This window comes from Theobroma umbraticum, unplaced genomic scaffold (assembly GCF_002168275.2).
Source record: "Theobroma umbraticum cultivar Fairchild unplaced genomic scaffold, ASM216827v3 scaffold_147.0, whole genome shotgun sequence".
Classification (NCBI taxonomy): domain Eukaryota; kingdom Viridiplantae; phylum Streptophyta; class Magnoliopsida; order Malvales; family Malvaceae; genus Theobroma; species Theobroma umbraticum.
Genome location: NW_018397259.1, coordinates 10,365,525 through 10,389,405, shown reverse-complemented (window position 1 = coordinate 10,389,405; position 23,881 = coordinate 10,365,525). Strand labels below are relative to the sequence as shown.

General features: G+C 36.1%; 5 protein-coding genes across 7 annotated transcripts in view; 4 read left to right on the top strand and 1 right to left on the bottom strand.

Moving 5' to 3' along the window:
- LOC110415072 (haloacid dehalogenase-like hydrolase family protein) lies at positions 1 to 10,581 on the bottom strand. The gene is made up of 28 exons (XM_021426557.2): positions 9,989 to 10,581; positions 9,736 to 9,836; positions 9,576 to 9,632; positions 9,399 to 9,493; positions 9,181 to 9,280; positions 8,800 to 8,858; positions 8,479 to 8,594; positions 8,000 to 8,132; positions 7,537 to 7,624; positions 7,263 to 7,341; positions 7,039 to 7,099; positions 6,808 to 6,883; positions 6,445 to 6,555; positions 5,641 to 5,736; positions 5,214 to 5,336; positions 4,686 to 4,883; positions 4,360 to 4,464; positions 4,181 to 4,245; positions 3,987 to 4,080; positions 3,593 to 3,750; positions 3,322 to 3,371; positions 3,091 to 3,212; positions 2,834 to 2,941; positions 2,187 to 2,279; positions 2,043 to 2,079; positions 1,499 to 1,746; positions 1,236 to 1,385; positions 1 to 655 (listed from the first exon to the last, which is right to left on the bottom strand). The coding sequence occupies exons 1-28, from the start codon at positions 10,335 to 10,337 to the stop codon at positions 494 to 496; spliced, it is 3,234 nt and encodes a 1,077-aa protein (XP_021282232.1). The 5' UTR covers positions 10,338 to 10,581; the 3' UTR covers positions 1 to 493.
- A 3,705-nt stretch (positions 10,582 to 14,286) lies between these two features.
- On the top strand, positions 14,287 to 15,670 carry LOC110415852 (putative pectinesterase 29). The gene is made up of 5 exons (XM_089783443.1): positions 14,287 to 14,455; positions 14,504 to 14,712; positions 14,871 to 15,074; positions 15,155 to 15,402; positions 15,499 to 15,670. Exons 1-5 carry the CDS (start codon positions 14,287 to 14,289, stop codon positions 15,668 to 15,670), a joined length of 1,002 nt encoding a protein of 333 aa, XP_089639569.1.
- Positions 15,671 to 16,323: 653 nt separating this feature from the next.
- Positions 16,324 to 17,899, top strand: LOC110415865 (Pectin lyase-like superfamily protein). Its single transcript, XM_021427623.2, has 5 exons — positions 16,324 to 16,490; positions 16,596 to 16,755; positions 17,084 to 17,317; positions 17,400 to 17,650; positions 17,743 to 17,899. The coding sequence occupies exons 1-5, from the start codon at positions 16,324 to 16,326 to the stop codon at positions 17,897 to 17,899; spliced, it is 969 nt and encodes a 322-aa protein (XP_021283298.2).
- Positions 17,900 to 18,768: 869 nt separating this feature from the next.
- Positions 18,769 to 23,875, top strand: IREG3 (iron-regulated protein 3). Of its 3 annotated transcripts, none has more exons than XM_021426380.2 (14): positions 18,769 to 19,497; positions 19,704 to 19,929; positions 20,056 to 20,119; positions 20,453 to 20,577; positions 20,660 to 20,749; positions 20,838 to 21,014; positions 21,129 to 21,203; positions 21,439 to 21,540; positions 21,625 to 21,742; positions 21,864 to 22,001; positions 22,436 to 22,542; positions 22,624 to 22,737; positions 23,184 to 23,484; positions 23,679 to 23,875. In XM_021426380.2, exons 1-13 carry the CDS (start codon positions 19,331 to 19,333, stop codon positions 23,481 to 23,483), a joined length of 1,803 nt encoding a protein of 600 aa, XP_021282055.1. In that variant the 5' UTR covers positions 18,769 to 19,330; the 3' UTR covers position 23,484; positions 23,679 to 23,875. The 3 variants fall into 3 exon arrangements, with proteins under 3 accessions (XP_021282055.1, XP_021282054.1, XP_021282051.1); XM_021426379.2 differs by having other exon boundaries at positions 18,770 to 19,497; positions 19,710 to 19,929; positions 21,855 to 22,001; XM_021426376.2 differs by having other exon boundaries at positions 18,771 to 19,497; positions 21,855 to 22,001.
- Positions 23,776 to 23,881, top strand: part of LOC110415669 (uncharacterized) — a 4,174-nt gene continuing 4,068 nt past the window's right edge. Inside the window, 2 exon segments of the mRNA XM_021427363.1 lie at positions 23,776 to 23,784; positions 23,833 to 23,878. Of these exon segments, the coding sequence (XP_021283038.1) occupies positions 23,776 to 23,784; positions 23,833 to 23,878 (55 nt within the window).

The window sequence follows — 23,881 nt, the reverse complement described above, 5'->3', positions numbered from 1 at the left end:
CTGTTTCCATATTAATAATTGATCACACCGCCATGATTGTTGACCAATTAAATAACAGGTTTTGCACGAGTGCGTGCCATGCCTTGCTCACCAATCCATCCTCTTGTTTTGTTTAAACACAATGATGATCATGATCCATGATCATAACAACATCATGGAGTACTCCTAACTCTATTTGTAATATTATATGATCAAGCCTGCTAAATTGTATGGATTTGACAGGAACAAAATGATAATTGCAAATAAAAGTTAAGACATGGGGGCCTGGTAACAGTTGAAAACAACATGGTGGGTCTTGCACTTTTGAATCTATGTTTCTGAGACCTGGGTTTTTGTGTTGGAACATGGTGGAATATGTTTCTGATACAGACATGTTTAGTTTCCTTGAGTTTTCCTCATACCCCAGATTTGCTTTGGAAGTGTCTGATATGTAGTTGTGTTTACTCATCCACCTGAAAATGTCTTCAGAGGGATGTTTGTGGTCTCAGGGGACTCAGCGAGCAACCAGCTGCATGCTACTTGTTGAAGCTTTCGGCTTCACATCATATGCTAGTTTGATTTCGGCAGGCTTGGACTCTGGAACTTCCTCTTGGAACGGTACCTCAAATAAAAGTGATTGGTACAAGCAGACCTCATCTTCTTTGCAATAGTACACCTGCCAAGGACGACACAAGTTGATTACACGCTCCAAAACACAGTAAAAGTCAGATTGTTATTGTCCATAGGACAGTACTAATCTTGCAATTTGGTTCGGACAACTTGGGCCGGACATTGAATAACTCTGGACCATTTGGACATGAGTGAACACATGCACACGTGCGCACACATGTACAACTATTGAGCCTTTTCTACTGGTTTGATCAGTCATTTTTCCTACAATTATTGTGCTGCATTTTCATAGGCTTATAGCTAACAAAAGCTTGCAGTTGCAGGAGTCGAGTTCTGCCTAGACCAACCCCTTTTGATTGCAGGCTTAGCGGTAAACTTTGATGTCAATCTCTGTCAAGCACCGGGTCACTAAACTTTTAAGGATGCCCTACTGCATTAATGCTCAGAACATAATTGAAAGACCCCACAAAGTTGATTTCACAATCCTCCAGACTGTGTTGCCACGATATGATTTGCTTTCAGTCGCAAGCAGTTACCGAACATCCCTTGGTGCCTATGTCTTAAGCATTCATCGGCACAGAAGTTGTACTGAGAAACAAAGCACATAACTCTACAAGTAATTATACCTTGCAATTAATTCTCCCTGTAAAAGCTGAAGAAATGGATCTTCTGAAATGAAGTGTTGCAGATCCCTCTGGACTAAGATTTCCATCCAAGGGGTCAATAGACACAGCAATGTCAGGTTCAATATCGACAGTGAATTTACTCTTTGCTTCCTGCAATTGGTATTAGGAGGCAAAACATTAAGCACAGTTAATTATAAGAGATAAGAGAAGATAAATGTAAAGGAAGGGTCGTGACTGCATCATTTCGGGTCAGACATAGAGACCTTTGAGAAATGATATTCTTCAGGTAATGATACTTTAAGGTATAGGTTCCCCTCACTGGATGAACCGCCATTAACAACAATGGTCTGCGTGTCAGCTGATGGTCGCCTCCTAAGGCGTCTCAAAGATTTGGATTTTGGTGTAGGAGGCTGAACTCCTTTCAGCTCTAAACTAAGAATCTCAGCATCTGCTTTGTTCAAATCTAGATATCTGATAACACTGTTGTTTGTATCAGCAATAAAAAGTCTTCCTACAAATCAATGGGGAAACACCTTCAATACATGATTCTTGCTGAACAACTTAAAGCACACGAAGATAATAAAGGTCATATGATGAAGATGTTATGTACTCTGATAAGAACACACATAATGCAATGGGATGTATAGCTCAACTCTAGAACTAGATAAACTGATTAAGGCAACTAACTTGACAAAGAAAGACATCTTTCAAATTTCCTGTGTGTAATGAAGTTCCATTTACATCATAATTAAGGTGTTCAAAAAGATATATTGTAGTATAAGTTATATGAATGGGAAAGAGCATCACCATTTTCTGCTTCAATGATCCCTGACGGCTCCGAAAGCTGCAATACCATTTCCAGTTTAAAGCGTGTAGAAAATTTCAATCATTACTTGCTACTGCCCTACTGCATAACCACTTCAAATAGAGTTACACGTTCGCAGTTCTAACCTGAGCAGCTAGGGCTTTTCCATCCTTGAAACCAGCTTTGCCTGTCCCTGCCAGAGTGCTAACTCTTTTACTAGCTGGATCTAGCTTCTTGATCTGGAAATTTGAAAACCAAAATGGAAGATGAAAGCAAAAGTAACTTAGCTGAAGCAATTCCTATCAGTTATCAAGTCATAAATTTAGGCATTCTTGCAATGTTTGAACCACACCATATGTTACTTTCAGGGTTTTCAGTTCAATGCAAAGAGAACCCAAGTCCTACCAGTATTTGTGCATTCCTCAATTGGAAAGCCCTTAATTAAACAGAAAGGCAACTTGGAGCCTTGGTTCCAGGAAAGCTTTCCATGTTCCATAAGTATTACTCAAACAAGTGAAGCACTGTTACTCTCTTCCTAAGCTTTAAATTGTACACTTATGTAGAGTATTTTTGCAGCATTTACAAGGCATGTAAAGTTTTAAATACTAAAATTATTAGCATAAGTTAACACCTGATATCAACTGTAATTCTTTAATGATGGAAAAATGAACAATAATCTTGGAAGAAAGAATCATGATTTGTATGTGGTAACATAAGCAGAAGTTCACCTTAGCATGACCTTAGCATGAATGAAATAATTAGCTTTAATGAAAGAGTAAAAGCTGGAATGTACCTTGTGGTTATAACTATCTGCTATGTAAATCTGACCATCCTTTGCACATAAGACACCCAGGGGATGCTGAAGAAGTACATCAGACCCTACACCATCATGGTCTCCAAACTGCAATGGACAATATGCAATGATTATCAGCAGGCCTTAACAAAATTTCATGAACTATAAAATATAAACTTTAAATCTTATTGACTTCTTTGTGTACTGTTTATCTGATCTGTGCAATAGACTACAAACTAGTTTTAAAATCAGAATACCCGAAACAAATTTTCAGAGAAAACTGGGTCACCACCAGCTAACAGTCTTGATCCTCCTGTTTTCAGATCAAGAGCACGAATGGAGCTACTCTCACTATCAGCAATGTATGCTTCCATCAGATCTGAAAGAAACATTGTATTCAAACGTTCCCCGAAATGACCAAAGGTCATGTACAACATTTTAATAATGTTCAAGCACAATGAAAACTGTCAAAATATTGCAATTATTACCAGGAGACAATGATATTCCTGAAGGTTGTGCAAAAGATGTGCTTGTAGGGCTACCTCATTGAAAAGAAAATGAAAAATGTTAAAGACATTCGTGTATGTTAGCATATTGTAAAGGTATTGGATATGTATGTATATATGAACAAAAATTGCATTATATGCTACCCAATTTGAGTAAGTAGATTCATAGAAAAGATGGAAACTGTGAAATATGAAGACTTGAAAGGAAGGAGTGGACTAATAATAGCTCCTACTATCATTAATTTTGCATTACCTTGATCCGTTTAAGTTCCTTTCATATCCATTACCACTAAATGCTTTAGTAACTCCATCTTTTGTGTTATGCTCCCAAATTTGATGCTGGCCAGCCATTGCAATGTAGACCTTTTCATTGACAGGGTCAAAGCAGACATCCCAGGGAGAGTTGAGGAGCTGAAAGGAGACAGATACAAGTCTTGAAATTACAAGGAAAGAGATAAATCCAGGAGATTTTATGTAAAGTTAAAAGTATTTTTATATGCATCACGGAGAAATTTAGCATTATGGAAATAATAAGATAAAAAGGGTAATCATGCACCCAACTTGAGAAAGGACATTGATTGTGTAACCTATGAGTTATGAATGCAGGTTAAAAATAGGTCCTGATGCTCAAGGATTTCTAGTCTTGCCTGAGAGGTTCCTGTTCCTCCTCCTGTATAGTCAGACCCTTTTGTTCCATTTCCAGCAAGCGTTCGCACCTTCTCACTAACAAAATCAATTTCCCTACAGTAACATTTGTTGAACAACATTAGTGTCAGCAACAACAGAAAAGAGAACCTTGTCAGGCTTTCAAACGGTTAAATCATAGCAAGTCACCACGCACCTTAAAGCATGGTTTTCAGTATCTGCAACATAAAGAATATTTTTCTTTGCATTGTAAGCCAGGCCCTGCACAAATACGTAGCCACAAGTTTAAAAATGACAAGGCAGCAAGACGTCAGGGATATGGACAAAAGAAGAAATGTCCATGGCTGTAGTTGTAGATATTAACGTACTCCCCACCTGAGGGCGATTAAATGTTGCATCATCAAACGAGCCATCACGTAAGCCATCCTCTCCTGTGCTTCCAATTTGGACAATGTAGTTCCCATCTAGATCAGTTACCACCTGAAATCATGATGTACTGATATTTTTCATGGCTGGTACTTCAAAGCAGGTTGGCATAGATGCCACCATTCAAAAGAAAAACAAAGCAAAAAATTTAAATGACATCAAGCACATGTGCATGTGCATGAAGCACTTTCCATTTCCCTAGAACTTGAGTTGCATGTCAACTAGCTTGTCATATCAGTGAGTGAGAGAGAGAGAGAGAGAGAGAGAGAACCTACTATGCGGTTGTGGCTACTATCTGAGATGAAGAGCCGGTTGTTAAGAACATCTATTGCCAGCTTTCCAGGAAACTTCAAGGGAGATGTAAGCAAACGAGGATCATTGTCTTTCTCCAGGTTCAGTGGAATTGGTGTATTGTCCAACAGCTTCTTTTGACCATAAAAGAGAAGAGCTGCCTCCACTAAATAATCAAGATCCTTGCAAAAAACCAAAAAACATTTTAGCTCCATTTCTTGTTCATTTCTCTTACATCACAGATATACAATTACCTAGCTTTGATTTAGTCTTTATGTCGATGGATATGTGTAAATTCTAATAATAAGAACCAAAATGCTGAAGTTTGTAATCCTGGGATTTTTAGTTGATAAGATTTTATTTCATCAAAGAAGGATCAAGCCTCATGCTGGGTATGAACAAGTGTCACATTTAGATTGTATGCTGATAATGAACATACTTCATTTCTTTGAAAAATGAAAAACTGATATAACATATTTGCAGGAAAAGAAAAATGTGTCATTGATCATTACCTTTCGGTGCCCTTCACCTGATATTTGTGCTAGGAGCTTACCATTGGGTCCAACAATGGCAAATGTAGGCCAAGAACTTATTCCTAACTCTCGCCATAAATTCATATCTCCATCATTGACAACCTAAATAAAAGTCTCCATATGGTAAGCTTCATTATGGATTTGATATCAGCAAAAAAGAGTAATCTCCGAACAAATAACAGATTGTCTCATCCATATTATATTTCACAATATTTGTCTTCCAGCAAATGTTTATGCCACGCCAAGTATTTCAGAGGAAGTAAGCAGGGTACTTCAATCCCGTATCGAGCACTTTTTGTTTTACCATGAAAAGAACTACCTAATAGATTTAGTTCTATGATACCAAAGTACTATGAGAAAGTCTAAGATTCTGCTCGATGGAAGTGTCCAAAAATGTCCTACTTACAGGATGCGTGATGCCATAGCGTAATACTGCATTGCGGATGGCTTCTAAATCCTTCTCGTTATCAAATTTTGCTGAATGCACTCCAACAACAGTGAACTGTGCAAATATCCATACATTATACATACACAAATCTCAGACAAGAATATAGTTAAAGATATTACAACATCTGGGTCTTGACACCACTAATGCAATAATTTTTCAGTTTTAAACCATGTGACTTCAAAATCTTAAATTCAAATTTTTAGTAATGCTTGACTTAGACCCTTATATTGGTCGTAACAATCACATATGAATCCGACATGGATGGAGTACCTCCTGCCATCTCTTGATTTCACTCTTTTTACCACAAATGTTTTAGGTAGATAAGATATAGAACTTCCACTGATCCCATACAGAGCTCTCCTTGGAGAACTTCTGTTAACCTGCAATTTCTTTTCCTTTCTGAGCTGATTCAATCTCATAATGTCAATCTTCATTCTAATACACCCATATATACTATCTTTGTTCCATTTTCTTTCAAGATCCCAATGGCGGGCAAAAGTGCTAGTTTGTTGTTGTTTTGCATGCTTTAATTGTACTAAAATCAATACCTTATCCCTCCACCCTCCTTCCCCAGTTTTATGGGTGGGCAAGGCACCTCTTTGTGTCAATAAGTTTTGAGTAATCAGTTGTTTGTCCAACCTTGCTAGAAGGCAACCATGGCAACTCAACCCAGATTAAACAAGTTGATAAGAAAATATGCTAACACCATGAGAAATTTAAAGGGAGAAACATGTTACATATAATCAGAGGAGAGGATCTTACAGGCTTATCTTTGTATTTCTTCTCCAGGAAGTCTAGATCTGGTAAAACATGCATACAGTTGATGCAACAATAGGTCCAGAAGTCCAGCAAAACTACTTTTCCTTTCAAATCCTGCTCAAAATGTTTTAAATTATAGGAACGAAGTTATATTTCTTACATTGAATTAAATCTGCCACATTGAAGATTTTGCATTATCTAAGCCTGTTGATATCCCAGAAGGACCTTACAAACATTAAAGCTTTTCACTATTACAGATGTTTCTTTCCCTAAACCTTTTCACTTTTCAGCATGAAACTCTTTAGTATTCATTACAGCTTACATTGCATGTAGACCTATAGTTGGAATGGGTGCAAAAGAATTTACCCTTCCAAACTGAAGTGGTGCTGTATTCAGCCAATCAAGTTTTGCAGGAAATTCTGGCACAGTAGGAGCAGTTCCCCTTTCAAAGGAAAACAAGATAATTTAAACAAATGAAACATAACATTAAAGAAAAGCAAGTAAAAGAAAAGATACTTCATGAAGCAGAAACAAATGAATGACATAAATGATAACAGTCCAAGATCATTAACAGCAGAAAAAGGAGGACTTTCTTACTTGGATTCCAGATCAGATATGTAGTTCACAAATTGTTGAACTCTTGCAGAACGTGATTCTCCTATAACCAATCAAAAGGCAGTTGGTTTGAGACTATATCCATATGACTTAAAGATATGACTTTGGCATAATCTATAAAGTCTTCATAGCAATTAATGTTCTCATATAACCACAAGAATATGACGCTGTCAATGAAAAAAAAAGTTACATGACACATACTTTACCTTCATTAGGCTCAAAAGATGGACTTTTTGCTCCAAACAACAGATTCTGAATAGCTTTAGGGGATGCATATTGCATTGCCTGTGAATAAAATCAGAGCCTTCACACACACATAAAACATAGTATGACAACATGAAAAGAATACCAGAAAAGTACAACAAAGAGGTTACAATGCTGTTCCTAGGCACTCAGATGGTTATAATTAATGCTTGGAGCCTATAAAAATCCAACAAGATGCAGTTTCCAGCATCCTCTTTTCAACTAAGCCAATTATACCTTCCAGTTTGTAATGCCGAAGTAGAGACAAGATAAAGCAATGCCCAAACTTCCATATCTCAATATTTCTCGCCTAGAACCCTGCAACCTGTCCATAAATTATTTCTGCAAACTCAACCTGAAGTAGTTTCATTAACTCTCTTTGCTTTATTGGTAACAGAAATTTGGTGATATCAATTTCATGCTGCTGGGTGAAACTTGTCATTATTAAGTATGTTAAATATAGTAAACTAATTATAAAATAAAGGCCTCAATCTAGATTTTTGGGAAAAGAAAACCAGAAATGATAAAGAAAAAGATTTTCATCTATAAAGATAAATACATTGTAAGCTACTAAGGGGATTTTATGCAAGCTAAAAGAACTTGGTACTGAAGAAAATTACTAAATTATAAGTGATAAGAGACAAAGAATTATGCAAATATCCGAGTTCAAAGTCTTGCACACATACGGGAGACATCTTACCCCTCAAGAGAGAAGACCCCATCACTAGGAGCTTCCACACCGGGAATTGATCCATTATAAGTTTTTTCATTTAGAACTGTTGATGGATTTTGTTCAGAAACTTGCAGAAACTGTGAATCCTGCACCATCTCATCTGCAATGATATGCTTTTATTAGACCTCTATATGCCAGAACATACATGCCATAGTTATTACCCAGGAAAAGAATTGCTAGAAGGATACATCAATGCCACTTAATTTAAAGGGTGAGCTCCTTCCCCATTATTTCATCAAAATTTAATAATCTCAGCTTGTTGGTGCACAAGGATGGACTTCATCAATAGAATTGAAAATTTTCCACAACATAGAATTCCCATTACAATAGAGTGTATCTTGAACTTTCTTAAAATATGGCACGCTGAAAAGCATCACCAGTTTTCACTACTGATTGTACAAAATGACAATTTGCAGCATATTCTCTGGATTACAGACTATAACCACCTGAGCTCCCACTGAGAATATCATCAAGTGAAACACTTCCTATATCATTTCTGATAAATGATGGACCAGCATCTTTCAGCGTGTCTTCTTTCAATGTAGTTTTCACAGCTATGCATCTGCATGCGGTAGAGAATGATTAGAATTTACCATAAGAAAGTTACTCCATTTTGCATGATGAGAGAAACAATTGATTGACAAGCAAGACCTGAAAGACTAATCTAACATAGTAGGAAAAGGGAAAAGTAGATGACTTTGATACAACACATTAATCTAAAAACAACATTAGCACATCAGATCAAATATGCATATATGATCATTTACCTCATTTTTGCTGCTTTAGCGGCCTGTACTCCAGCCAATGCATCTTCAATAACTACACACTGAGAAATGATAGGCAGATGTCATTTTCCTCAACAGAAGAAATACAATGACACATTTAGAAAATAAAAAGGTTTAACAACTGAAGCTCTGCAAGATACCATTATAGCATCTACATAAAATTCTCCAAACAATATCAGTGGCTTTTTAATACTCTCTTTCACATATATGAGAAAAACTCTTTCAGAAAAATACAAGTAAAAATTTCCAAAAACGCATAATGCAGTAATTCTCATCATTGTCATATGTAGAGCAACTCCATTTGGTAAATAAGTAGGGAAAGAAGATCTTTGTGATTGATAGAAGGGAGAGAATAATATGTACCTCATCAGGGGGAACATCCAAGATCTTTGATGCAGCTAAGAAAATATCAGGAGCAGGTTTCAGATTCTCAAAAGCATCTGCTGATACAATTGCATCGAACCTGATACGAAAAGGCTAGTAACATAATAAGAAGAAGAAAAAAAATGATGCCACAAAGCTAAAAACTATAATCCATGACCAAATTTATGCGCCCAAACAACTAGATTGGGTTCACTTACATCGATAATGGTAATCCAGCAGCAGCCAAATTTGCATCTACCTTGACACGATCAGCGCTGGATGCAACAGCAACTTTTAGGCCTTTGTTTTTACACTGTTACACATAATTCTCCATCATTATGATCATAAAATGCGGCACCTAAAGTGACATCATGATCTCACACTGGCCGGCATACCTGAGTAATGAGCTCAAGAGCACCTGGGAATCCTATTCCAGAATTCGGTTTTGCATACTACAAGATGGAAAGAACTTTCAAGGTTTGAGAAAATTTGTTCACTGAAAATTGGCATTGGTAAAATCTGAAAATCTGTATATAAAGAGTAAGAGTTAATCACCTTATCTAGATATATCTCAAAGAATCTCTTTTTTGCTGCCTCAGGGTCAAATTCTTTAACACCCTTAACAGAAGCAACACCTCCCAAAAAGTATGCTTCACCTGGTTATATCAGTCAAGTAGAAACATGTAGGTAAAACTCGACAGCTTGACATACCAACAAATTTACATACAAGTAAATTTATTTTCTTTAATCAGCGTCACAAAAGAAGGAAGTTTAAACCAATAGCAAGAAATCAAGATAAAATCTTTACCCATTCCAGTGAAAGGCACAAAGTCCTCCACTGTAACTTGAACTCCCATTTCTGCAAAAACATCAACAGCTGCCTTTCTTGAAGGGTTCTCACTATTGCATAGCACTCCATCCATGTCAAAAAGCACTGCAGACACCTTGCCCCATTCTTTTTTACCAGTTTCCTCCACATTCTTTTCTTCTACTTTTACACAAGCCTTCACCACCATTTTCCTTGTGAAAACTCTGCTCTGGGATCTCCATTGGAACAAATAGTTTGCTCTTGAGATGAGTTTTGGTGATGATGAGAAGAAGTAGAGCTTTGTTGGGTGAGATAGAGAAGTTGGAGATGACAGTAGTTTAACGGCCATGGCTTAACTGAATTTTTTTTCCGTTTTGAGTGGCGGTTAAGGAGTTCTTTTAAGGATATTGGTTTCCTTCTGGACCGTATCACGCTTCATGTTAATTAAACTAGCTATCCATTAAAGATTTTGAAGTTTGAGCTTTTGGTCCTCGCCAGAATTTGTTTATGTGGAAGGAAAAATTTGTGGCAGTGTCACTGAAAATGATGCGCTGGCGTTCATGTAAGTGGTGGAGAAATAAGAAATTGTTTTCATTTTGTTGCTCACTTATCCACTTGGAGTTGTGACCACTCTTTTATCTCAGTCGGATGAGCCCAATATCAGTGTAATCCATTATCATCTAACCATCTTGGACCATAAGTTGGCGCTATAAAATCAGTTTAGGAACCCAATTCCTTGAATTTTGCCATAATGGGTAACCCATCAGAGTCATGAAGACCACATTTACAATACAAAAGCACAGGGTATATTTCATCATTTTCCCTTTGTTTAAAAGATAAATGGTAGTATCATGGTAAAAGAAAATGATTACCTGCAATAATGACCCTAGGCTTTGACATTCTAATTGTCATCCAGCAATTACAATGCTATTGCTTCCACTGTATGCTAGAAGATGCACTTAGTTGTTGAACATAATGCAAACATTATAAAACTGTAAACCTCACCAGATTACCAGAAATGTCAGTTGAGTTTTGTTTCATCATTGATCTATGGTTACCACTATCATTTCCACTAACAAAACAGGTGTGAAATGCCCTTCCAATAAGGCCAAAATTTTGTGATATTACTCCATTACTCCACTACATATTAGTCTTCCTAATCATGATTAAGCACAATTTTTCGCCTATAAAATTCTACTCCGGAAAGCAATATTTACTATCTTCGTCAAATAAAAATTGCAGAAGGAAGATAAGGTATGTTTAGTTTCATTGATAAATTAGTTTTTTATTGAAGTAACATTATTAGTAATCATTTGATCTTATTATTGATCAGACAGGATAGGTTGATCATGAAGAGGGTACTTCTGGTTCTGTTTTACCTGCGACTGGTATTGTTGCCTTGTCAAGCTGATGCCAGAACGTTTTTATTGGGGGTGAAGATAGAGAAAACAGGTAATCAGGCTGTATCTGATGATGAACCTGGCAAGTCAGGAACTGATGAGAAACCGGTCACTGCTTTGGGTCCAACAGTTGAAGTAAAAAGTGACAATGGCACTAGCAGCAATAGTAACACCAGAAACAGCAATGAAGATGAGAGCAACAATAGCTATGGAACCTATGGAAATCCATCTGAATCATCTACTGAGAACCACCATCACTACACAAGTGACCACCCACCAGTAAAAGGGAATTAGTCTGTTATGAAGAAAATGGTTTGTGTATATGTGTACTAATACAATAATAGTATGGAACTGATGGATCTGGGGTGTGATATCCGCTGCTTAGATGTCTATACCAATTCCAGACAAATAAGTACATTTATGGTATCAGATTGTTATGTATTGTCCAACTTTGTGTGTTGTATTCTGTTATGGTTTTCGACCTCTAAGCTAATTGCATATTGTCCTGAACTGTTGGTATATGCCTTTGAACCAATTAGATTGGTTAAGAAATATATATTATTATTTAATATATATTTAATCGTATAATTTTATATGATAGAAGTTTTCCTTCATGTTAGTGCAATAATAAGAAATTATTAAGCATTAATTGGATGAAGCCCATAGAATATAAAAACCTTGTAAGAGAATTATAAAGTTGCTATAATTATGAGATCATTATGCATCAAAACCGTGTTCTTAAAATTATTACTGGTCATTGTATTATCAAGACAAAGTATTGACAATGCTTAAAGACTATTACATGTTAAGCCTCCTTGTTTAGAAAGTAAGTAATCGATTTTATAAATTGAAGTATATGGAATATTCGAGGATAACATGTACGTACTTGTTAAAGAAAAAGTTCACTGAACATGACCCACTATAAGAATTCCATTTGGTATTTCACTCAAGTGTCTATGAAAAATATTCTCATGTGATAATTGTGCAACTAGTTCTTAGATTTGAAACACCAAGTCATCTTGTATGAGGAATAACATACTTTGATTTCACCTTTATAGGTTTGAAAATAATCAAATCCCTAAATATGGTGTTTTTGGATGTGCTATGAAGCATGCGAAGCTGAATGAGTGATCAAGAGAGGATTCATCACCCCAAGTGATGTGAGGGAATGTATCTTACTTGTTCTCAATTCTTGATTAACTTATATAAAGTTTTGGCTAAAGTATGATGAATTTGAGAAAAATTAGTTTCCTAAATTCATAAAGTTAGTTATGAATTATAAGAACTAATATAGAATATCATAAGTAGATACCGAGCAATGCTTAATGACATATATGAGATATTTGATGAAAGGATCGTATTGTATTGAGAGGTTTATCACTAAAGGGCTTTGTCAAATTTTTTAATTGACTCTCTAATATTTGGGTAGTCATGATATATTTCTAGAGGCTGCCCATGATCTATAAATATAAATTAATTATCGAATTGATATTTGATTATGATTTATATTTATTGTCAACATGTTAGAAGCTTAATGGGTCACACATATTAAGTGACATGATTGGGATTAAATAAAGATAATTAATTAAGTTAGATTTAATTGAAAGAGACCTAAAGTGAAAAATTAATTAAGTTCTCAGAGACTTAATTAAATTAAAACACAACTGTTGTATTTAATATTATAAATTAGTTTGACTATAAATATGTTATATTAGCAAACTAAAAATTTGAAACCTCCAACTACTTTTCAGTAGTTTCATAAGATAAGAAAAAAAAATAGTTTTCTTTGTCTGATAAAAAATAAGATTCAGCAAGAATTTTGATCTTTTTGTTTTAAAAACAAAATTTGCTAACACAAGTAAAATCCTATCGTGGAGAAGGTTTTATTCAGTCACTGTGCAGATTACTGTTAGATGCCAAACACTTAAGTGGCTTAAGATTTGACAAATCTTAAAAATGAAAAAATAAAGATTTTTTGATTTAATTGATTCTTGATTACGATATCTAGAACAAAGTATTTAACTTTTAAACCTATAAATGTTTATAATTTATTTAAAAGTTATATGAAAAACACAAACATTGATTTGTAGGATTCGACTGTTTTAATGATTAAATATTATTTTATTTTTTCGCTACGTTATATTTTAATTATTTTTATATTTGAGCATGAGATCGAATCCCAATATGAACAATATCAATACTTATAACAAACAACCATGACTATAGTGTTATCACCTCTTGAAGCATTCCTTGAGAATTTCTAGTCCATTAAGGCTCCATTAAAAAGGTTCCATACCTGCATATATTACAATTAAGAAACTGAAACTTTTTAGGGTAATAAATTTAGTACTTGTATTTAGAATTTACTTGAACCTTTAATGTTATACCAACACTTTGCTGATAATCAAGACCAGCTAATTCTCCGCTAAGCATGAAGTAAATTAGCTGTAATTCCAAAAATGTAAAGGCAAAGCCATCTATGGAGAAACAATTAAAACTTAGCTTCATTAGTTAGCTGGTGAAAGCTCAGCAGATGTTTGAGTTAATATGGTTTTGCTCATTAAGGAAAATCATGCTTTGCAAATCATCATAACCTTGAAAGAGATTACATGGTTCACACTATTGTTCCATGGCTTTCTTTAATTATCCATTGGAAAATGATATGTCTCTCACATGAGCCAGAAATATTTCCAAAAGATTCAGTACTTTCCAATTGAAACATCATCTTACATGTTGCACCATTCAGAGCTAAACTTACTGGAACAGATAAAAGCAGGCATCCTATTTTTCTCCGATTCATAAAATTTTGTTTCATTGATCTCTCTTAAACTCTTGGGCACCTTCAAAATGCACTATCTTCAATTCTTTCTCCACTCTGTGCTGGTTTCATTCCTTTTCATGTCGACCAGGGCAGATGCTGGAAATATGAAATATGATGTACAAGATGTAATTGCCAAGACTATCCTAGTTGATCAATCAGGCCATGGGGATTTCATCACTATCCAAAAAGCCATCGATTCTATTCCATCAATGAATTCATTGTGGATACATATCCATGTTAAAGCCGGTATCTACAAGTAATTACTGCTGAACTTTTTTTTTACTTATTTTGCAGACCAACAATGTGGTTTTCTAGCTCTAATCTTGTGCCTTCATCTGTCTAGTGAAAAGTTAAACATCCCCAGAGACAAACCCAGAATTCTTCTTGTAGGAGAGTCGAGAGGATCAACTGTTGTCCAGTTTGGAGATGGGGGTAGCTCTATTGAAAGTTCTACTTTTTCAGTATATGCTGAAGAATTTCTTGCCATGGATATAACATTCAAGGTCAATCAGCTTAAAAACTTTTTGCAAATTTGTTCTTGAATTCAAGGTTATTCATTTCCATCCCAACCAAGTCGCAAAACCTTTCACAACAACCTGAGTAAATACCAAAGGGCCTAACAAGTTTTCTTCAAACTACTGACATTTTTTTTTTTTGACAGAATACTCATAACCTTCAACCTGGAAATCCCATTACATGGGCACCAGCAGCTCTGATCAATGCAGACAAGGCAGCATTTTATCGATGCGGTTTCATAGGCCTACAGGACACATTGACAGACTCACAGGGTAGACACTACTTTGAAAATTGCTACATTGAAGGTGCTGTGGATTTCATCTGGGGTAATGGCAGATCAATTTATCAGGTTGGCTTATTTCCCTTACATTGAATTTTCACATGTATCATCAAGCTCCTTACGTTGGATCAAACCCAATTTTCATGTAGAGATGCATTCTAAACGCAACAGCATCACTTCTAGGTCGAGGCAGGACTGCTTACATCACTGCTCAAGCTCGAGACAGCACGACTGATGATAGTGGTTTTGTGTTCAAATACTGTTCAGTTTTTGGAACCGGTCCTGCTTATCTTGGAAGAGCATTCAGACAGTATGCTAGAGTGTTGTTTTATCAGACACAGATGGCCAACATCATTGTTCCAGAGGGTTGGTCAGCATGGAATAATGTTGGTAAAGAGTAAGATTTCCATACCTCAAAACGAAAAACTTATGGTAATCATGGTGAATTAATCAGGCATGGCTAGTGACAATTTCTATCATAAAAATTGTGCAGAGATTCTATAGTTTATGCAGAGGTAGATTGTGAAGGGCCTGGCGCAGACAAGTCCAAGCGTGTGCCATGGGAGAAGAACCTGTCACCTCAGGATTTGAGCTATTTAATTAATGTTGACAGTTTCATAAACAAAGGAGGATGGATCCAAAGACAACCTAAGATCCACCCCTGAACATGCTAAATGTTAAAAATGATATAAATATGTATGTGTTTGCCGGAAGGAAGTCGAATCCGGGTCTATTTACTATGCTCATCATCCAATATCTACCTTATAGTAGAAGTTATTTATATATATATATATATATATATATATATATATGAGATTTTAATATGAGTTTTTATTATAAAAATTAGTTAGTCACGTCAAAATTAATATCAACCAACAATTAACAATGTGAATAATAATAATTTATGATCATAATATCATGTTAAATTCTATACTTATTTTTATCCGAATGAATTTGTGATTTACATTCAATATAATTTAGAAGGAAAGAAATTATGTAACATTATTCTTTTTCCACTAACAGTTTCATGAATTCAATGTATATACCAAGTTCATGCTTTGCTTTAATTGGTTCACGTCAAAAGAAGATCTGGCTTGCATGAAAACCTACTATACATGGAATTGCATTAATGATTCTTTCCATAAGTAATCATTTCTCTATATATCCCACCATTCTTTTGTTTTGGCAATACTCCCCTCAGATATACCTTCGAAGAATTCAGAGTTAAAAAAGCTTGGGACTGAACCAGCACTCACCCAAAATGCAGCACACAGCACCATGTATGATCGTGCTGTTAATACTTTCTTTGAGAACCTCCATGGCTGATGATTGTAGCACTGGAAATGGTGGCTCTCAATTTGCATCTACCATCGTCGTGGACAAGTCTGGTAATGGAAACTTCAACTCGATTCAATCTGCCATCAATTCCATTCCTTCGAACAATGATCAATGGATCAAAGTCCGAATTAATCCTGGTGTCTACACGTAATTTTTCTTTCTTAAACAGATGATATATAAGATTTTCATCAGCTCAAGGTATAACAGTACTGGTTTAATTACGTACTCACCTTCTTTACTTTGAATAAGCAGGGAGAAGGTGGTTATTCCGAGAGATAAGCCTTGTATTGTTCTTGAAGGACAGGATCGAAGTGTCACAACGATTACCTTTAACGCCCATGATAGAACAGATACGAGTTGTACTTTCATTTCCGTTGCTGACTACATAGTTGCAAAGGGCATCACTTTCAAGGCAAAGCTTCAAGCCATTGCTCTTCATCATTTGCCCTAAAAGCTTCTTTGCTTTCTTTATCTTTATCCACGCTAGCTGAGGGATCTGCTAACCAGGAAATACTGTACAGCAAAAGCAAACTATACAAGACAAAGAGAGGCGTGTTTTGCTCTGACAACTTGAGGAAGACTTTGTAATGTCAACCTGACAGAATCAACGATGCATTTGTTGTTACTGTTCATGTGTATAAACTTAAAAAACATGCCTCCCTTCGTCTTTGACATTGCCATCATTTGGATTAATGTGCTTAAAATATATGAATAAACCAAGCTGTTGATTTCTACTGCAGAACTCGTACAATCATCTGTTGCTGCTAGAACGTCTCTCTAGCGAAGGACCAGTTCCCGGTGTATCACAGGCAGTTGCAGCAAGAATTTTAGGCGACAAATCAGCATTTTTTCAGTGTGGTTTCTTGGGGTTGCAAGATACGTTGTGGGATGCGATAGGCCGCCATTACTTCTACCAATGCCATATTGAAGGAGCCGTGGATTTCATCTTCGGTGATGGCCAATCTCTCTATGAGGTAACTGATTTAAACAAATGAAAACCTGGACATAATTGCCAGAAGCAATCAACAGATGTTTGATTTCTCATGGTTTTTCCAGGACTGTTCGATAAATGTTACTGCTGGTGCATTTTCTTCACAAATTCCTCTAGGTTATATAACAGCTCAGGGCCGGCAATCATCAGATGGTCCTAGTGGTTTTGTGTTTAAGCAAGGCAAAATCTTTGGCACTACGCAATCTTATCTGGGAAGAGCCTATGGTCCTTATTCTAGAGTAATATTTCAGGAGACAACAATGAATGCAGAGGTGTTCTCTGAAGGGTGGGATGCCTGGAGATACCATGGAAAAGAGTAAGATCTTTTTCTATTTCCATTTTTAAATGCAAATTTCGTTGAACTTGACGCTGATTAAGGTGTGTCTTTGTTCTGCAATAAAATGCTAGAGAAAATTTTATGTATGCTGAGGTGAATTGCCAAGGACCAGGATCTGACACTTCCAGGCGTGTTCCATGGGAAAAGAAGCTCAATCCATCCCAACTGAACCAATTCTCAAGATCATCTTTCATAGACAATGATGGATGGATTGGCAGATTGCCATGAGAACCCAGAATTTGATTGAATTCACAAAATTTTCCTGTTGTCTTAGCTTTTCAAATTTTAGGGTCTCTATACTCTAAATAAATCAATTCATCCATATTATTTGGAAGAACACTTATTTGGAGGATTTACATTTAATGCATTGTCAGTTTATAATATCTATGCTCCTCTTTCTTACACAATGACTTGGACGAATTTTATTCATGAATTGTTCTTCATCCCTTAACACCCTTTTACCTTTTCTCTTCTTAGTTCCATTTATATAATTCGTGGTGAAGTCTCTGTAGCCTCCCTGATTGCGATTCTTTACTCATTCTTAAATCTTAACTGAAGATGGTACCAAATTTGAGAGAGAGAGAGAGAGAGAGAAAGTATCAGTCTATCATATGCAGAAATGTGGTCACCTAGATGGGCTTTGGCAAAAGTTAGTTTGAAGGTTATATTGTAACACGTATTGTATGGTTTGGATTGCTGATCATTTCACAAATGTAAAGCTACGATGGAGGAAGGCCATGGCCCCCTCAAAATTTTTTATATGTCCAAAATACATTGAGTATCATTTAACATTAAATTGATCAATCATTGTGTTATTGGCAATTTCCAAGCATTGTTTGGATGTAATCTTTATTATCTTTCATTTAGGGAAGTAGGGATTTTCTTGCATATGCTTCACATTAAATTAAAAAGAGAAAATTGAAGAAAAAGAATGGAATTTTAAAAACAAAAAAATGAATGGTAAATTTCGATAGTTAAAGTTGTTTTTGGCGTTACCATTCCTGACAGTCGTACTAGTTCATGATTTTCAAAGGGCTGCCATATGTGGAAACTGAAAAAGCAACTTGGCAAAATCCAACTGGTGAACCAAGCTTCGTTCGGACCCACAATCAGAAACCTGGCGCCACACAATCTCTTCCCATAGACATCTCCGCCCACCGGCGGACTCTTGCACAAAAAATCATACCCAGAACAGATAAGCCTCAACTTTCAACAATCCACCTCATCTCCAGCCCCAATTCTTTGTGCCATACACACACAAAAAACATAAAGTTTTTCAATTTTTAGCCATTTGAAGCCAAACCCAGATTGTTATTGGTATCTAGAAACTGAACCAGTTCATTTTGGTACACGAAAGCTTCCACTTTTTTTCATTTGAAGCTAAACCCAGATAGCATTTGGTATCTTAAAAGCTGAACCAGTTCATATTGGCATTTGAAAAGTTCCAATTTTTCTTGCTTTTTGACTCATTTGAAGATAAACCCAGATAGTATTTGGTATCGAATCCAAGAGTGGAAAAGATTGCTATTTTTGGGGTTCAATTTGCTTTCTTGAAGGCTGCATGAGTTTGGAAGAACTCAAAAGTGATTATTGGTGCGTCAAGTTTGGGCACTTGAAGAAGAAGAAGAAGAAGTCAAATAAGCAACAGCAGAAGCTAGCATGGCAATTGTCGCAGTTACAAACTCTCAGCTCTCTTTCAATTTGTTTAACTTGTCTGTTACCAGAAGAGAAGCCTCTATATCGCGACAAGCTGCTTCTAGAATTCGCCATCGCTTCTCTTCTAGCCGATGGTTGAATCTCAACTCCCCTTCTACTACTACACATAGGTAACAGTTTTCTTTGTTGCTCCCAAATTAAATGTGGCAAATGAAAAATAAAAATTTATAATTTTTGATGCAATGTCTTGTGGCATATAGAACTGATGGTTCATAATTGAATTGGTTTTGTAATATGTTCTGAAAAAAAGCTGTTTTTAGTAATTGAGAGAACTGAATGAGGCAGCTAATCAATTTTTGATTGTTTTTCTGTTTAGTTATAGTTTTCGCAGTTTTAAATCTAGGTGTTCTATAACAAACACTGATGTACAATTCAACCATGTGGCTACCGAGGATGAAGTCCCGGAAGATATATCAGCAACAGAAATTAGTTGCTGTTGTTCAATTCCAATAGTTCAGCTCAAACCTGATGTTCTCGAGACTGAATCTTTGAGCATACTAACAGGGGATACTTATGTAGATAGTCTTTTGACAACACTGCCAGTATGTTCCTCTTTGTGTTTATTAATTAATTTATTTTCACCTCGAGTTCAATATTCTCTATATCTTTGTGCCACTTTTACATATTGACTAACGGTTTCCTGTTGTTGTGTTCTTCATCTTTTTCAGGTATTATCAGAGGAGGAGCAGCAAGCCCTTGCAGCAACCCCAGCGCACCCAGAGGGATTGTATGGTAGGACTTTCTGTTTTCATCTAATCAAAGCACCATAGAATATATGTAATGTAATGCTTTGACCGACTTAAACTTGCTTTTGTTTTGAGTGTTTAAGGTGTATGTATATAACAACAAAATGTCTATGAACATTAGTTGTTGTGGCCATCCGTGTGCTTTAGAGATTGGGGTTGTATAAAGTTGTTACACTGTGTGATTTGAACGCATTATTTTGAATGTAGCCAAATTTGTTTGTTATGAACTGATGTGTCTTGTAATTTTGTATCTTGTCCAATGATTTTAATATAATTGTGGTCTTTTCAGCTGCTAACTTTAAGGACATTCATATTTCAGCATTTTATGCAAGTTGCCTGGCTGGGAATTTAGTGGAACAGCTTTGGAATTTTGCTTTGCCTTCTGCTATCGCATTGCTTCATCCAAGCCTTCTTCCAGTGGCAGTCATTTGTTTCTTCACTAAGGTGCATATTATCCTAATGACATAAACTCAGTACATCGAACAAGAGATGATAAGAGTACTTTCTAACAAATTTCTGTTTCCAGCTTGTTATAATCGTTGGAGGTCCTTTGGTTGGCAAACTTATGGATCATTCTCCAAGAGTACCTTCATATATCTTTTTGAATATTGTGCAGGTACTTCCAATAGCAATTTTTTTTTTCAATATAAATGTAAAACTAATACTGTTCTAATTTTTTTTCTAATTTTATTTGCATCTGCCAGGCTGCTGCACAGTTGTTGTCAGCCGCAATGATAATTCATGCCCATATGGTCTCCTCTGCTTCTGCTTCATCTGTTCTTCGCCATCCTTGGTTTGCTGTGCTAGTGTTAGCTGGGGCTATTGAGAGGCTATCTGGGGTGGCACTGGGGGTTGCTATGGAGCGTGACTGGGTTGTTCTGGTAGTACCCTTAGTTCCTATCCTGTGCATTTTGGTTGTTTCCTTCACAGATGATATGATTACCATCTCTTGCAAAAGTGGAGCACGAATTAAAGTAGACACTTTGTGTTTGCAGTTAGCTGGAATAAATAGGCCAATTGCACTGGCACAAGCAAATGCTGTTCTCAATCGAATTGATCTGCTTTGTGAGGTATTTGATAATCTTAAGATCTTTTACATTTTTTAAATATTGGTCTGTATCTTTGTATTTTGAGCCATAATAATTTGCTGTTTACTTGTAACCCACAGAGCATGAATCCTATAATACGTGCAAGAAAGTTTATAAATTTGCAGTTATCTTAACAATCAAGTAGTGAAATGCTTTTCATGATAAATATCATTGTTGAAATTTGTTTGAAGAGATTCATTATCATCTATAATTGCAGATAGCGGGCACATTATTATTTGGAATTCTTCTCTCTAAATATGATCCAGTAACCTGCTTGAAGTTTGCTGCCAGTTTGATGATGGGGTCATTACCAGTTATGGTAAGTGCTTTTGTGCTTGTACTTTTTTTTTTCTATGGAAAACGGGGTCTACATTCTTTTCTTAATTCTAACACCATTCTTTAGATTTCTCTAACATGGTTAACGAACAAACTTTCCACTGGGGTTCTTGACCGTGCCAGATGTTCACAAAGCTGTTGCAGAACATCTGATGAGGGGCAACTGCCAGATGCTGATAACTTTGGTAAAGCATGTTGATCTCATTACTTTTGAAATCCTTATTTAGTGGATTGCATCTTTTTCAAAGGTTGATATCACTTGCTATATTTGGTGTTTGCAAATTTGTGGATGACCAGTTAATACAGGTTTGGAAGCCATCAAGCTTGGGTGGAGGGAATACGTACAGCAGCCCGTCCTTCCTGCAAGCCTAGCATGTGTGCTCCTCTACTTCAATGTTGTTCTTACTCCAGGCAGTTTAATGACGGCATTTTTAACTCAGCGTGGTATTTTTCTATCTATTACGACCTATTTAGATGCAATTCTTGATTATCTACAGTTTGGACCCAGTTTTGAGGAGAAACAAGCTGCATCAACCCAAAGTCTAGCAATAGAAAGTTACAGTACCAGTAAAGATAACAAAAGCAAAAAAAAAAAAAAAGAAAGAAAAAAGGAAAAAAGGGGTACAAAGAAGAGGGGCTTATTACTATCATCATATGGAGGACATGCTAACAGTGTTTTGGTCTAAAGCATTGCATGCGCTGATATGCCTGAAGTAAATCCATGCAGATAGTTGACTATAAACTACAGTCTGTTTTTATATTGATTTGCTGGATGACCATTGATTACTTGAATAGATGTATTTAAGCTGACTACAAAACCTTATACCTCCCAGAAATTCAATTCTGACTCCAAAGTGCTTCGTGGGTTTGTTTAACAGGTTTAAATCCATCTGTTATTGGGAGTTTTAGTGGATTATGTGCTTTTATGGGTGTTGCAGCAACCTTTTTATCTGCAACCTTGGTCAGGAGATTTGGCATTTTAAAGGTTGGCTCTTGTGTTTGGTTTTGTCTGCTGAAATTTTCTATTTTGGGGCTGGTTCTAACTGTCATCTTCTCCTTCAAACAGGCTGGAGCAGTTGGATTAATATTTCAGGCTTCACTTCTCACCATAGCTGTTGCTGTTTACCAGAGTGGATCTCTTTCCCAGAAGGGTCCCCTCCTTTTCTTCTTATGTTTGATTGTAAGAACAAACTTTAACTTCAATATTTTTTGATGGACCAGACCATTGATTTTAAGTGGAAAACCAAATTGCCTCAGTGAATTAGGAATCTAGGAAGGCGGTAGTCAATCCGGTGTACATCACTGGTCATGGTTGTAGATTGGATATGAAATTTATATTCAGAAATAACTGTTTATATTAGTTATCTGCTAATAGCATTGAAATAAAAAAGGTAAATGTCTATATAACTGAAACTATTATTCTGGCTGTATTGGAACTCGATGGAGCCATCACTATCCATGTTGATGTGTCTAGTGAGTTTGGCTTGGCTGCTCTAGCTAAGGCCAGAAACCTGGCAGCTATATAGGATATTTCAATAGCAAAATATGAAAGAGAGTAGAAAATACAGCCACCAGTCTTAAATTTAGCATACTACCTGAATATGTACCCTCACCTCCTGTATGCAGGTATTGTCAAGGTTGGGACATATGTCATATGATATTGTTGGGGCCCAGATACTTCAAACAGGAATCCCATCATCCAAAGCAAATCTTATTGGGACAACAGAGATTTCTGTTGCCAGTTTAGCAGAGTCTGTAATGTTGGGCGTTGCAATAATTGCAAATGATGTTTCACATTTTGGATTTCTAGCAATGCTATCACTTCTATCTGTAGTTGGAGCCTCATGGATGTTCTGCCAATGGTTGTTGAATCCTACGGAGGAACAAAGAAACCTCTTCTCTTTTGATCCTCAATTTCAATTATAATGTAAGTACATAATATGTGGGTATTTTCCTTCAATTAACATGTTCATCCAATTGGTTTAGTTAATATATTTAAGGTAGTAAAGCCTTGTGGTTTAGGTAGCGGCTATATCTCACCTGAATTTATTTTTCTGAATTACTATTGGCGGGATAACATATGATTGTCTTCCCTCACTTCTTGTCTTCAATTATCAACAGCTGCTGTTATTCCCACAGTGCAAAGGCGGTATGAAAGTAATATGAGCTACGATACATTCCATACATTCAACACTGTCCTCATCCATTTACTTAGAAGATGCCTGAGGTATATAGTTTGATATCACATGGTTGCTCAGTGTTTATATTGTTGTAGTTCTTTATTGTAAAGTCTTTCAGCAGTCCTTTGAATAACATTAAAGGTA